Source organism: Ictalurus furcatus, chromosome 14 (genome assembly GCF_023375685.1).
Source record: "Ictalurus furcatus strain D&B chromosome 14, Billie_1.0, whole genome shotgun sequence".
NCBI classification, from domain to species: Eukaryota; Metazoa; Chordata; class Actinopteri; order Siluriformes; family Ictaluridae; genus Ictalurus; species Ictalurus furcatus.
The window spans coordinates 24,464,281-24,479,360 of record NC_071268.1 but is presented as its reverse complement, the minus strand read 5'-3'; the positions used below and the strand labels follow the sequence as shown (position 1 = coordinate 24,479,360).

General features: G+C 37.7%; 1 protein-coding gene across 4 annotated transcripts in view; it reads left to right on the top strand.

The window, feature by feature from the left end:
• Positions 1-15,080, top strand: part of eps8l2 (EPS8 like 2) — a 39,455-nt gene that overhangs the window by 21,266 nt on the left and 3,109 nt on the right. For 2 of the 4 annotated variants that reach the window (XM_053641198.1, XM_053641197.1), the window contains 12 exons: positions 3,812-3,876; positions 6,089-6,250; positions 8,889-9,038; positions 9,414-9,493; positions 9,985-10,094; positions 10,188-10,264; positions 10,444-10,570; positions 10,719-10,807; positions 11,276-11,350; positions 11,421-11,569; positions 13,500-13,638; positions 13,847-13,881. In XM_053641198.1, coding sequence (XP_053497173.1) covers positions 3,812-3,876; positions 6,089-6,250; positions 8,889-9,038; positions 9,414-9,493; positions 9,985-10,094; positions 10,188-10,264; positions 10,444-10,570; positions 10,719-10,807; positions 11,276-11,350; positions 11,421-11,569; positions 13,500-13,638; positions 13,847-13,881 — 1,258 coding nt within the window. Of the gene's footprint in view, positions 1-1,982; positions 3,493-3,811; positions 3,877-6,088; positions 6,251-8,888; positions 9,039-9,413; positions 9,494-9,984; positions 10,095-10,187; positions 10,265-10,443; positions 10,571-10,718; positions 10,808-11,275; positions 11,351-11,420; positions 11,570-13,499; positions 13,639-13,846; positions 13,882-15,080 lie in introns of those variants that run through there. The other 2 variants (XM_053641199.1, XM_053641200.1) reach the window with 2 other exon arrangements.

The window sequence follows — 15,080 nt, the reverse complement described above, 5'->3', positions numbered from 1 at the left end:
TGGTTGAACAATTTCCTGTTCCTAGTCACCCAGGTGTACTAAACAAATATAAAATATCACACGGAATATACTTCAAATATTTTTTCTCATATGAATTCATAGGGCTGCCAATAATTGTTGCACACCTATATTTAACCACAATTTTTTTTATAAACCTGTGTTGTGTTTGCAATTGTTTTGATATCCATGATTGCAGAGTATTTTAGTGAATTATTTTGAACAAAAGATCAAAAGCTTAAACAATAAAGACAATTTTTCTCAGCCTTCTTTGCTCATATTTACCAAGGGTGCCAATATTAGTGGAGGGCACTGTAAGTCTCTAAAGCTGTGATCTTACCACTATAATGTCTAGAATGTTGCAAGTTACTGTATATCAGCGAGCTGATAAATGTAGAAATAAACTCTAACCATATATAATTATGAACAGACCACTGCATTGAGTCACTGGTACCTAAAATAAATAAGAGAAGTATATTTGACCCTAAATCTTCACAAAACGCTCTGTGCACAATTCCACTATGGCCAGGGTATGCCAGATTTTAGTGCAGCCATGTGCCACTAAAGTGGCTCTACTACAGTAGCTGTAAAGCATTTGGCGTAAATGGTAGTCATGAAAAAGTCATATGTGCAGCTTTACTTCCTTATAGGCAGCTACATTCAGCCCCACTGACCATGCAGTATTACTGTTTCCCTAAAGGGGGGGACGGCATATGGCCACTGAAGTGAGGGATGGATGACGAGAGTAGGAAGTGAGAGAAGACCCTTTGTGATCAGAGAGAAAGAGGAGATGTGGAGGGAGTGTTTGTCTGACACAATATCCTGTAAGCTAGCAGATTGGAACATGTGCTAATTTACTGGTAATGATTAGCCTTGCTCCCTTAACCTTAGAGAAGCAGGTCACCGCACTTCTCAGCTGTTCTGGAGTTGTTCTCTGTACTCTTTCTAATAAAAGGAAAGATGGCGCTGACATAACCTGTGTTGTGTAAAACTATATCGAAAGTATACATTTCTCAGAAACGCCTCAAGTCAAAGTGACCCATGAGAAAACCACTCGATCAGATTCTGTAATGTGTCAGATTATGTGGATTGGTAGTCTAGTTATTTGGATTGGATTGTAGTTATTGTGTAGCTGTCAGTGTGTAGAGAATGATAGCATATACTGTATATGATCAAAAAGCTTTCTTACACATTCTTTAACTATTAAGCCATCATCATCTTTCTGCAAAACGTTAATATGCTGTTATAGTAATAAAAGACTAATAATAAATAGAAAAACAGGACTTTGTATATAGACGTGAAAACCTCATCTCTTTATTCTTGTCTGTATCAGGATGAATGCTGGTGCTAGAGGGGTTTTCTTTTTTTCCTAATATTACTATAACTTGATATAAATGCAGCCTGGACCTATTAGTATCAGACACAAAGGGTTTTTTTTTTTTCTTAATGGCGCTCGTTCAAACCATACGGTGCACCGTAGTAACTAAATCAGCGAAACTAGTTCACTAGGGAGAATGCTATAAGCTGACAGCTACATAATTAAGCAGAATTAATAGCTGATAGAAGCAATGGGCATGTTTGCATGAATTTGCTCATGAATGCTGACCATGATATACTGAGATTAGACTGTAGCGCACTGTTACAGTATATGCCTTATAATGACTGAAAATATTTCAATTTTGTTACTATAAACCAGTAGAAATATTCTGAAATAAACTGATTTATTTCTTCTTTCACCTCTGTCAAGCCAAGCTGTCTTGGAATTGCTCATAAGCAGGATATTATTACGTAGATTATATTTATAAAGTATATTTTCATGTCGAAACTTTTAATTTCATTATTCATTTCATTTTTGCTTCACAGCATTTCCTTGCATGTGCCTTAGACTTTTGCACAGCACTATATAGTATATATCTTATGTGTAAGTGATTAAGTGCATGACAGACATTTTGCTAGCTGGTATCTGGGTTACAAACCAAACTGATTAGTCTTATGGCAAATTCTCTAGAGTATTCCAGTGTGAGGAAAGCACACTAAGCTAAGCTAAGCTAAGCTAGCAAGGATTTAGACACATAAAGGCAGACTGTCTGTTTTTACCAAAATGTGTGTTAAACTGGTTCCATACCTGCTGTGATCTTTGAGGGAAGACAGCCAAGGCAAGACTAAAAACGTAAATAAAAACATTTCCATGCATTTTTGCAAAAATATATTTATGGTTTTTTAAAGAAGAGGCGTCGAAGTTTTGGCCAAAACAAAAAAAATTGTAATCATTTTTGGCTGCGTTCCAGAATTCAGCCTCACTAGCATCCGACCGGTTTATCCAGACCTCCACACGTTGACAATTCATAAACCTGCAAGATCAAAAGCACTGTCCTGTGAAAGCCCTCATTTCAGGCTGTCATAAATACACTCTACAGCCCCGTATCGGTCTTCTGAACATAACGTTTAAACATAACCTCACTGTCAGTGGTGGGAGGTCATGTGAAGGAAAACGTTCATTTATTGTTATATCACACTGGGTTTGATGTACGTTCCCAAAGCCCGGGACGTGAGGGTGTGAGTGTTGAAACTGTATCTAAGTATACCTCAAACAGCAATCAAAACCCTTACAAAAGGAGTACGCAAAATACAGGTTCCTCAGCGGTATACTTCATGTATCGTATGTATTTCTGAGTAAATTCATGAGTAATTTAATTCAAACATTTTTTCCTATAAGAAACGTCCTTTCTGAGAATATTTCATTTCTCTGAAATACCAGTATGTACATTTTAGGGCGAGGCATGGACGGGTGGTGTATGGGTGTGTAGGTACTGGGTTTTAATTAATTAATTAATTAATTAATTACTTTATCTATCTATCTATCTATCTTTATTATTCTTGGACCATCTATGTTAAAAAGGATTTATGGCAACTGCAGTAAAGCAAACATAGATAACACTAGATGACTGTAGAAGAGAAGGAAGCCAATACTTAATCTGAGCAGATCATATAATATGCTCTTTGATCCGGATGAAATTTGTAGTGTACTGTTGTCCTGTCAGTACTTGTCAAAATGGAAGAACTGTCCAGACACACTGTTCAGGCCTAGGCTGCTGAGTGGAATTTTTTTATATATCATTTTTTTTCCCCTGGAGAATCGAATTTGCTTTCTGTTAGATGGGTAGGAGTTTTTTTTTTTTTTTTTTAATTATTATTGTTTATTTCTTGAGCAAAATCTAGAAACTGAATGAACAGTCAGTATAATAGGTAATGTGTATAAGTATTAGTGTAGTATTTTGGATAAACGCAGTGTTGTGAGTTTATGGAATGGAGTGTGAATTCACTAGTAGACAAGCACAAGCGGTGTTTTTATGTATTGAGAACAGCTGTGTGAGTGGGGTGTTTTTTTTCTTTTATCTGTTTGTGTGTATTTATGTGTTATTTCCAGCTTGCTTCCTTATTACTGTTTTGTGACTAGTCTGTCCTCACAAAATTACACCAAAATGTGGCATCAAGGTTAGTCTACTGTCTTTGGGTCTATATCCACACTACTCTAGTCGAATCACTTTTACATTCATCTGTTTTAATGCCTAGTGAAAGAACCTACATCACACATCTATATACTTGTTACACAAAAATGCTTCAATAATGTACTTGAACACTTTTAAATATATATATATATATATATGTTGGTTGCCTTGGCATATAGTACCTTGTGTTAATTCAGTTGTTTAAACTATAGTAGTATATTACAACTGTGTCGGTTTACAGTCCTGTGTGTGGTTAGTGGGTCGCAAATGATTAACATATCCATTTATTTTATTTTCCACACCAGAGCAACGCAAGAAATACTCCAACTCAAACTTCATCATGCAGGAAACGTCTCAGTACCACGTGCAGGTAGGACAGCCGTTTCCTTTCTATACATTTAATTCAGTTCCCTTTCTACTCTACCTCCTTCTTCCACTATTGTGTTTTCTTATTAAACTGGAGAATAGAGGCATAATGCTCACCGTCTTTCCAGGAACTCTGTAAATATTGTTCATGTTTAAACACCCGGCAGTTTTCATATTTGAATATCATTTTGCGGTAAAACACTTACGGTAACTGTCTTGCTAGCAGAATGACCAAATGTGATCCCAGTGTGGGTTTAATGACTCACACACTGTTCTAATGACTGGATTGGGTAACTTCATTCATTCTCTCTCCAACCCACACACGTATACAGTGCTGTACATGTGCACTTAGTTGAAGAAGAATGCGTAAACAGTGGTAATCTCAAACGGTTCGTTTAGGTTTACACGCTCACACGTTCATTTTAATATCAGATCGTTGGTACTGAGTTGTGTTTCAAGACCGCTTGAGAGAACTGCGCAGGAGAACATTGACCTTATTAGGCACATTACATATGGTTTGATGGATTCTGTTTATTCTTGCCCTCTGGACTAATGATCATTAGACACTGCTTGGGGATGTGGTTTTAGATAGGCATTAGGGAGCAGAATTTTAAAAGTGATGACATCGTGTACTGTTATAACAGACTATACTAACTTTTAATGGCTTGAAGCAACATTAAAATTTTAGATGAAGTACTGCTTTCAGTGTACTTCAGTACTTCAGTTTTCAACGTTAGTCACGTGCACTTTTTAGCGTATTGTCATTTGCATGTTTCGCACCATTAGGTTTAAAATGAGTTTTGGTCGTCTTTCAAAGCCTGTCTCCAGCTTAAGCGCAGGATTTGATTAACATGCAGATAGTGTGTTTGGTTAAATGAGATGTTTAATGGTAAATGGTCTAAACTTATATAGTGCGTTTTTAACCTTAGCAGTTCTTAAAAGCACTTTACACTGTGTCACATTCACCCATTCACACACACACACACACACACACACACACACACACGTATACACACACCAATGGTAGCAGAGCTAGCTTGAGGAGCAACTTGGGGTTCAGTGTCTTGCCCAAGGACACTTCGGTATGTGGAGTCACGAGGGCCGGGAATCGAACCGCGAACCCTACGATTAGTGGATGCATTCACAATGAGCAGGTTTTATTTTATTGATAATGGAGGATATTTTAAATAAACATTGTTCCATTAGAGTTAATCTTAAATACTGGTCAAATATGAATGTGTTCCTGCTCTCTCTCCCTCCCTCTCTCTCTCTGTCTCTCTCTCTCTTTTAATCTCCCTCTCTCTGTCTCTCGATCAATCTCTCTCTCTGACTCTCTCTCTCAATCTCTCTCCCTCTCTCTCTCTCTCTGTCTCTCAATCTCTCATACTCTCTCACTCTGTCTCTCTCTCTCTCTCTTTTAATTTCCCTCTCTCTCAATCTCTCTCAATCTCTCTCTCTGACTCTCTCTCTCAATCTCTCTCAATCTCTCGCTCACTCTGTCTCTCTCTCTTTTAATCTCTCTCTGTCACTCTCTCAATTTCTCTCTCTCAATCTCTCTCACTCTCTCAATCTCTCGCTCACTCTGTCTCTCTTTTAATCTCTCTGTCTCTCTGCCTCTCTCTCAATCTCTTTCTCTCTCTCTCTCTCTCTCTCTCTCTCTCTCTTTTAATCGGTCTCTCTCACTCTCTCTTAACAAAGCAGTATGTGCAGAGTATAAAAGAGTATGAAGTATTGTATTGTAATGTTTGCTTGGCTGATCGAAGAAGCAGAAAGAGCGCACAAATGATTAAAAACAATGAGAAGGTGTGGCTATTGCCATGACACCAGTGATAAACATATATTCCAAACAAACTTCTTTATGACAGTGAGGAGGTTAAAATATAAAACACAATAGTGAACAGAATAAGTAGGTACAATTAGGAAAGCTTGAGGCTTTATTTACATGGTTATTGTCCTGCTGTTTTTCCCACTGTAGTTATTTTCTCCCACTGTATTTCAGTATCCAGTCAACACCAACATGTGGAATTTGTATTGTTTATTTCGCTTTATTTATAAGGTCAATGCCAGCTTGAGAACAGGATGAGGTTTAACATGTCACATGTATATTTGTAGCTTATATAAATTTAGAACTAATACGTAGAAGCCGTGCTTGCATTGAAGGATGAGGGGGAATTCTTTTAAGTGTGTAATAAGATTGTACATTGTATGCTTTTTAGCATCTGTCCACATTTGTAATGGACAAGACTGAGTCAATAACCACAGTAGATGATGCTGTAAGGAAACTCATCCTTCTGGAGTCTAAAGGTAAAATCTGGACCCAAGAGATGCTGCTGCAGGTCAGCGACAAAGCCCTCAAGCTCCTAGACTGCGACACACAGGTGGGCATATTAAGGTTTTCTTTTGTTTGTTTGTTTGTTTTTCTTTAGAACTTTATAACTTGAATTAAAACTTTGAATTATAACTTTATCGTTTACATTAAAAACATATTTCTTTCATTATCTATGCGTTAAAGCTTTTAAGAGTGAATAGAGAAATGAGGTGTTTATTGTGGCCTTGCACTTTGACCCTGTGCTATTTCAGATCTGAGACTGCACTGCCCTTTACCCCTCATAGACCTTCATAGCTCTTAACACTGTCAGTAACTACTTAGATAACAGTTTACATTTATTTAATATAGTTTACTTTGTGCTGTTTTTTGTCACAGTATAATAAAGTGATATAGGAGCTTGTAGGAGACCTAATGCTTATTCAGCAGGACAGTACAAAATCTATCTTTCCTATACTTTTTACGCTATAACACTGTAGTTTTAATGGTAGTGATGATTACATTCATTTAATTTTCCGTTTTTAAAAAAAAATCTGTGGCTTTAACTTGAATGAAACTTGTATGAAAACTATTGAAAACATTTAAATATATACAGTCATGTGAAAAAATAAATACACATTACATTTGATTCTCTTTGAAAACAGTGCCTTTTAATGAAGGTGATACACTCTATCAAATGACACATCAAATGAACATTTTGTAGTCATTTTCACCATTTAAATTAATAAAGAAAAACAGATCAGTCGCATGGAGAAAGTTAGTACACCCTTACAGTACATTCATCACACTTTCAAATCCATAACATTAGAATCGGTTGTTGAAGATTGGGTGCCAGTGATTAGTGTCTAGTGTTCCATTTGTTATTGAGGTGTGTGGTGTTATCATGCCAAGATCTAAAGAGTTCTGTAAGATCTTCAGAAAAATAAGGTTGTCTGGCAAGGGGTTTAAAAAGATCTCCGAATTATTTGAAATACATCATTCCACGGTAAGGAAAATCATCTACAAGTGGCACAGATTTCAAACGACTAGCCATCCAGGACTGGCCGTCCCAGCAAATTCAGCCCAAGAGCAGATCGTCTGATGCAAAAAGAAGTCTCCAAGAACACCGAAATTTCATCACAGGATCTGCAAGTAAGTCTTGCAGTTGTTGGTGTCAAAGTGCATGCTTCTACAATCAGAAAGAGATGGCACAAATTTGACCTGCATGGGAGGCTTGCCAGGAAAAAGCCTTTGCAAGACTACAGTTTGCCAATGAGAATATAGGCAAAGACCAGGCCTTTTGGAATAATGTGCTCTGGATACACATGCGGAGTTGTTTTGGCCACAGTAACAGCGGACGTGTTTGGCGGAGACCAAAGACAGCGTTTCAGGAGAAGCACGTCATACCAACTGTGAAGCACGGTGGTGGAAATGTTATGGTTTGGGGTTGCTTCGCTGCCTCAGGGACTGGACAGCTTGCATTCACTGATTCAACTATGAATTCTCCATCATATCAAAGAGTCCATCCATCCATCCATCCATCTTCAACCACTTACTCCTTTTCAGGGTCGCGAGGGAACCTGGAGCCTATCCCAGGAAGCATCGGGCACAAGGCGGGGATATCAAAGAGTGCTTAAAGATAATGTGAGGCCATCTGTCTGAGAGTTGAAGTTGAACCGAAAATGGACCTTTCTAAAGGGTAATGACCCTAATCACACTAGCAGATCCACCAAGGAATGGCTCAAAAAGAAGAAATGGAGGGTTATGGAATGGCCGAGTCAAAGCCCGGATTTGAATCCCATTGAAATGTTGTGGGGGGATTTGAAACGGGCAGAATATGCAAGAAAACCCTCAAACATCTTGCAACTGAAAGAATATTGCATGGAAGAGCGGTCAAAAATTCCAGCAAGCCGATGTTAGAGACCGGTGGACAATTATGCAAAATGTCTAAAAGAAGTTATTTTTTTTTTGCTAAAGGGGGCAATACTAGCTTCTGAGGCTGTACTTACTTTTTCCACAGAAGAATATAAAATCTATTGACGTTTCTGCTGAGTAAATGATTGAAAAATCAAATTTTCCTTGTGGTTTTGTTCAAATATATCAACTTCATTAATAGGCACTGTTTCAAAGTTGATCAAAGTATATTACTTGTTCAAATATGTCAAAAAAGCCAACAATTTCAGCAACAATTTTCGCAGACTGTACATGTGTATACATATATACACATTATATGGCCAAAAGTATGTGGACAACAGACCATCACACCCACATGTGCTTGGTGAACATCCCATTCCAGATTTTATCCCTCTTTGCTGTTATATCATTAGTGATGTCAGGCGAGAAGACCTGGCAAACTATCTGTGCACAGGGGAATTGTCATGCTGGAACATGTTTTGGCTCAACCCCTTAGCTTCAATGAAAGGACGCTGTAATGCTACATACAAAGACATCCTATATAATCGTGTGATTCCAACTTTGTGGCAATGGTTTGGGGAAGGGAATACATATGGGTGTGATGGTCAGGTGTCCACAAACTTTTGGACATATTACATGCAGTCAGATATACTATATTCTATATATATAGGTTATTCATTTCATTAGTTCTTTGGCCCTTGCACTTTAATTATATTTCCAGCAATGCTCTTTCTTTTTCTCTCTACCGTTCTATTTTCTGTCACATTTCCCATTATTCCTCTGTCTCCATTCAACAGGAGGAGCTGGAGAACTTCCCTCTCTCTACAGTCCAACACAGTCAGACAGTGCTAAATAAGACACGGTACCCATCTGTCCTTCTGTTGGTCTGTCAGGACAACGAGCAGCACCGACCAGACATTCACTTCTTCTATTGCGATGAGGTGGAGGTGAGGCACACAAACGCTCACAGGCTTGCATGTAGAATGAAGGCGCTAAATTGTCTTCCATAAAGTGTACCTTTGCCCATACATGAACTGCTCCTGTAAATTGTTTCAGTATGAAGTGTGAGTTAAAAACAATGAACTCAGCAGTGCTTAATGTGTGTGTTTGTGTAAATGTTTTTTTTTCTTTTTTCCTTTTTTTTTTTTTTTTTTTTTTTTTAAAGAGACCTGATTTGATGGACTCTTATTTGTAACTCTCTGTACTAATAGACATTTTTAGGCAGTATCGTATCATATCGGCATCAGAGAGCGGTATTCTGTTTAAAGTGTATATATCTATAACACACAGTGTGCAATTAGAAATCTTATTAATCACTTCAGGCGGAAATAGTGCACGCTGATATCGATAGTGCTTTGGGAGACAATAAAAACGGCAAGAAGATGAGACCTCAGACACTAAAGTAAGTCCATACTGCCATACACACACACACACACACACACACACTGGTGTATGGGTTCATACAGTAAGTAAGTTGAGTAGGAACAAAACAGGAACTAAAGGTACTTGGATCTAGTTCTGGTTCCATTTACACCAATTAAAAGAAGACTAAAACAGCAAAAGTGACTGCATCATTATTTCATCATGCATGAACGCTATTGTTAAATCCAACATGAAAGAAACACCTTTTTTAACATTTAGACAACAGTTTAGAAAGTAAACAGAAAGCACAAGCAGGAAGCCAATCAATGCTGTGACAAGATAAGTGTAATTAATAAACAGTGCTGTTAGCTCCACTCCCAAGTATCATTAGTTCCTCTTGGTGCCTGTCTTGAACAGTTACCAAAAACGGAAACCTTTGGTACTATATCACCACAGATCAATCGGCTCCGGTGTTGTAATTGTGTATACCTTTATTATCCTGCTGATACTAAACGCACTCTCCTGTTGTAGGGCGAACCAGGAAAAAATGAAGCGGCATCGGGAGACGATCATCCCACCCTCAGAGTCGAGAGATTTCTCCCCTGGGATCAAAGGCCGTGTGGCAGCTATGGACATGCAAAGTGAGCCGTACGCACATACGGGACACATGCAGTGCTACCTCATATCCGTTACACAATTTCTTTAATGCACACATGTCCATCTGTGTGTGTCAGATGTTGAAAGGCGAAGTTCACTACCGCAGGACACAGAATCCCATGAGAAATTAGTCCAGCGCATTGAGAAGGAAGTGGTGAGTGCTCCTATCATTGAGTAACATCAAAAGGAACAGACACACACACGCACACACACGTGCAAAGGGCTAAAAACCACTCAAGCATTGAGCGCATCAGGTAAATGTTAACCACAGACCAGGTTTAATGATGTAATTGCAGTTATCTCTAACTATATGGGTGTGTGTTTGTTGTCTAGCAAATCCTGAACTGTGCTCTGGATGACATTGAGATCTTTGTGGCTCGGCTGCAAAAAGCCGCAGAAGCCTTTGCCCAGCTCAACCAGCGTAACAAGAACAGAAAAAATAAGAAAAGAGGACCAGCAGGTATTTACAGGTGCCTGCACCTGCATTCAGTTATCCTTGTTACTCCTTGTTCTTTTATTTATTTATTTGTGTTATATTGTGAGTATAGTTTAATATTATTGGGTAACAGTGGTAATCATTAATCTGCTGCTTTATGGTTTATGCCCAGAGGGGATGTTAACACTAAGAGCTAAACCTCCATCTGAGGCAGAGTTCATTGACAGTCTCCAGAAAATGAAGCTCTCCTTCAACCTGCTAGTGAGTTTTATTGTACACCCTGCTTTTATCTCTCACACCCTGAGACACAAACACATACACAATCCCTTTCCAAGTCCAAGTCAGTGTCTGGACTCGCTGCAAGTGATATTAAAAAATATATATATATAATTTTACCACAATGGCCAACGTCTTTAAACCCTTTCAAGTCTAATCTAATCAAATGTTTCAGAGGCATTTTATTCCTGTACTGACTCCACATCAAAACAACACAGTAAACCTCCGATTTCATTAATGATGATGCTTAAAATAAGTCTTCAGTGTAATTTTAAACATATATATATTATGGTCCTAATTTATTACTATGTCCAATGTACTGGGCATGATTGGACAATATGATATCAGTCATGTAGTCTATATTTTGTCAATAAAACTGACCTTAATTATGGACTCAGTAAAAAGTTACAGCAATAGTCATATGTGCTTGTTCACTTTGTGCTCCATCTACAGGCCAAACTGAAGAAGCACATTCAGAATCCTAATGCTGCAGAACTCATTCACTTCCTTTTTGGACCCCTTGAGATGGTAAGGACTGCAAACAAGCACACATTCACAGATACATCACTGGCAACAGCTCATAACTGTGTTGTTGCAGGTCTTGCAGAATTGTGGGACTCCTGAACTGCCTCGTTCAGTTATCTCTCCTCACCTGTCTCGTGAAGCGGTGGATTTTCTGAGAGGACACCTGACTCCTAAAGAGATGACGCTTTTTGAACGGCTGGGGGAAGGCTGGACAAGACCCAGGTAATATTGGCACTGCTTGCTATATTCACCTAGAATGGATGTGTTGGTCTTCTTGGGGTTTGTTAGAGTTTGATGATTTCTCTGGTCTTGTGAATCTACTAAAGCTGGTAATGAGCTGCATCAGGTACATATCAGCAGGGAGGTCAGTGACTATCAGTGACAATGGCCCTCTAGACCTTATCAAATTATTTTTTTTATCCATGCAAAGTTTATTTTTTCATCAAAAATAAACACAGCATCCATAAGCTAAAGTCACACTTATTTCATTTAAGCTTTCAGAGTGTGGGCATTATATTTAAAAATGAATATGTTGCACTAATGCCTATCACTCTCCTCATTACCAGGGCTTTCACAATTATAATGCAGCCTTATGGTGGTGTTAGAACTGGCCATTTTTAACTTTATGCAGTGAACATCGTAGTCTGTGTTTTGTGAGCCTTTATATATATATATATATATATATATATATATATATATATATATATATATATATATATATATATATATATATATATAATATTATTTTACTACCGGTATATTATATAATATATACTACCCGTTGAAAGTTTGTGGACACTCGACTGAAATGTTTCTCATGATGTTAAAAAGCTTTTGATCTGAAGGTGTGTGATTAAATGTGTGAAATCAGTGTTGTAGACAAAAATATAATCGTGCCGACATATCCGTTCCTTTCATTAGAAAACTAACATTTTATTTACAAAAAAATATTTACTTAAACGGACGACTCGGAGCGAAATATTCCGAAAAGCAGCCGATAAGAGTCCAGCGTCGGTGTGAACTCCTTTAATACTGTTTAAAAAGCATCTCAGGGAAATTCCTCAAGAAATCGGTCGAGAAAACGCCAAGAATACATTTCTGAAATTCTAGACAAAAAGCGTGTCTACTTTGAAGATGCTAAAATATTAAATTATTTTTATTTATTTTGTATTTTTTACCAAAACATAATTCCCATAGTTCCATTTATGTAACTCCAGAGTTTTGATGACTTTATTATCATTCTAAACTGTGGGGGAAAAAAAGAGAAAATAAAGAATGAGTGCGTCTAAACTTTTGAGTAGTGTGTATATATATGTATATGTTTATGTATGTGTGTGTATATATATATATATACAGTTCTGTGCAAAAGTCTTTGGCACATGTAAAGAAACTGTGTAAAGCAAAAATCTTTAAACATGCATTTATAACAATGAAATCAATGATATTCATATAGAAAAATGATTATATAATGCTCAGTGAATAGTAATAAACTAACCCAAATTAATATTTAGTAATCTTGCAGAACCTGTTATGTACTTGCTTCTGTTTCTGCAGGTATTACCAGAAAGCCTCCAATATTATATCATCTAAAAAAGTGGACTATTACTTAATATATGCTTATATGTTACTTTTAATGGTCAATGTTTTATAACATGCCTTTATATCTTACTTTGACAGCATGCAAACATGTCTCCATACAAATTAATTGATTCATTATTTAGTAAGTGTTTTTTTGTTTTTAATTTTTTGGAAAATAAATGTTTGGAAAACTTAAAAAAAAATAAAAATTAAAAAAAAAAAGTCCTTTCCTTTGACACAGTAATGCAAAAGACATCAGACTTTTTGCATAGTACTGGATATGCATGGAAAGCTCCAGATGTCTAGTAGGGGAAATTCAATTTACAAGTTCATGTTTATAAGGCAAAAGTGTTTTAGCAAAATACCGTAAGTCCTGCATGAGAAGGTATTTTAAATACACATTTTAGATAACTTGCCTTTTTAAATTCCTGACTGGTTCTACTGGGAAAACCTGACATGAAACAGCTTCTCTCAGACTCACTGGCATTTATTTTCTGTAATTTTTATACTGTAACATCTTCCTGCTCAATGAGTTATGAAGCATTCCTCTTCCCATCTTCTCTCTCTATCACAGAGCTGATTGGCCCAGGGAACAGTGTGCTCCTCTCTACATCCCACATTTCCGCAATGGCTGGGAACCTCCAGTGGAACTGTTTCGCATGTCACCGTGGGAAACCGAATGCTCCGATGCGTCCTCCATGTCTTCAGAAGAAGTGAGAAATAGAGAGATGGATTACAAAGAAAAGAGTCACTTCATAGTTTAATCCATTTTATAATATTGAGATCAGTCTGAAATGTAAGACATTAGAGGTCACTTTGTTGATAGCTACAGTACTACTTCCTACCTGTCTCTTGAAAAATCCTATGATATAAAATGTCTCATAGCCAGTTTCATAATTTTGTTTTCTTCCTTTGTTTCAGTTTTTTGGCTCACAGTCCTCACTGTCATCAAATGGGTGAGCTATGCCTTTTAAAACATTATCTTGAAACATATTTTAGACATGTACAGTTGCAATCAAAATGATTCAACCCTCATTGCAAATCAGGTTTATTGTCAAAATTTACAGACTTCCAGCTGTTTGCAACGAACAAATCAAACAAAAGCAATTGAAATAGTTCAACACAACGAATGCTTCAAGTGGTTTCCCCAAATTCAACTGAAAATTCAACTTAGAATGATTTCTCCAGTCTCAAAATTATTCAACCCCTTCATGGCAAGCATCTTTAGTACTTAGTAGAGCACTCTTTTGCTGTTATGACCTGCTGCAAATGAGATGCATAGCTTCTGCATAGATTTTCTATGGGGTTCAAGTCAGGTGACTGTGATGGCCCTGTAGAATCTTCCAGAACTTCTTCTGCAACCAAGACTTGGTGGAATTTGAGGTATGATTGGGATCATCGTCCTGTTGGAAGATCCAATGATGCCAAGCTTCAGCTTCCTCACAGATGGCATGAGGTTTTCTCCTAGGATTTCCTGATACTTCAATGAATCCATCTTATCTTCCACACGCTGTAGATTTCCAGTGCCAGAGGATGCAAAGCAGCCCCAGAGCATGACTGAGCCACCACCATGCTTGACTGTGGACAGAGTGTTCTTTCTTCATTCTTCTTCCTCCAGACATACCACTGATCCATCATGCTGAAAAGTTCCAGTTTTAGTTCATTGCTGCACAGAACAGAATCCCAAAACTTCTGTGGCTTATTTATATGATTTTGAGCGACTTTTCTTGTGCTTTTGGGTCAGTAGTCGTGTATGTCTTGGAAACCTTCTACGTTTAGTACATGCCTTACTGTGCTCACTGAAACCTCAGTGCCTGTGCCACCAAGTCTTGCTGCAGGTGTTTTTTTCCAGTCACTCGAGGGTTTTTCACAACCTGCCTTCTCAAAAATGTGCTTACAGCCGTTGATAGCTTCCTTTTTCTGCCCCATCCAGGTATTTCAAATGTTTTCTACCCCTAGCCAGTTCAGGTATTTCATGTGTTCCAGCTCAAGCACACCTGGTGCATCCAATGAAGCCCTTGATTAGTTATATCAGGTGTGCTTGAGACAACACCTGTTTTGCATATTTGTGCTGTTGTGAGGGATTCTATTCAGGGGGTTGAATAATTTTGAGACTGGAGAAGTCATTATAAGTTGCATTTTCAGTTGAATTTGG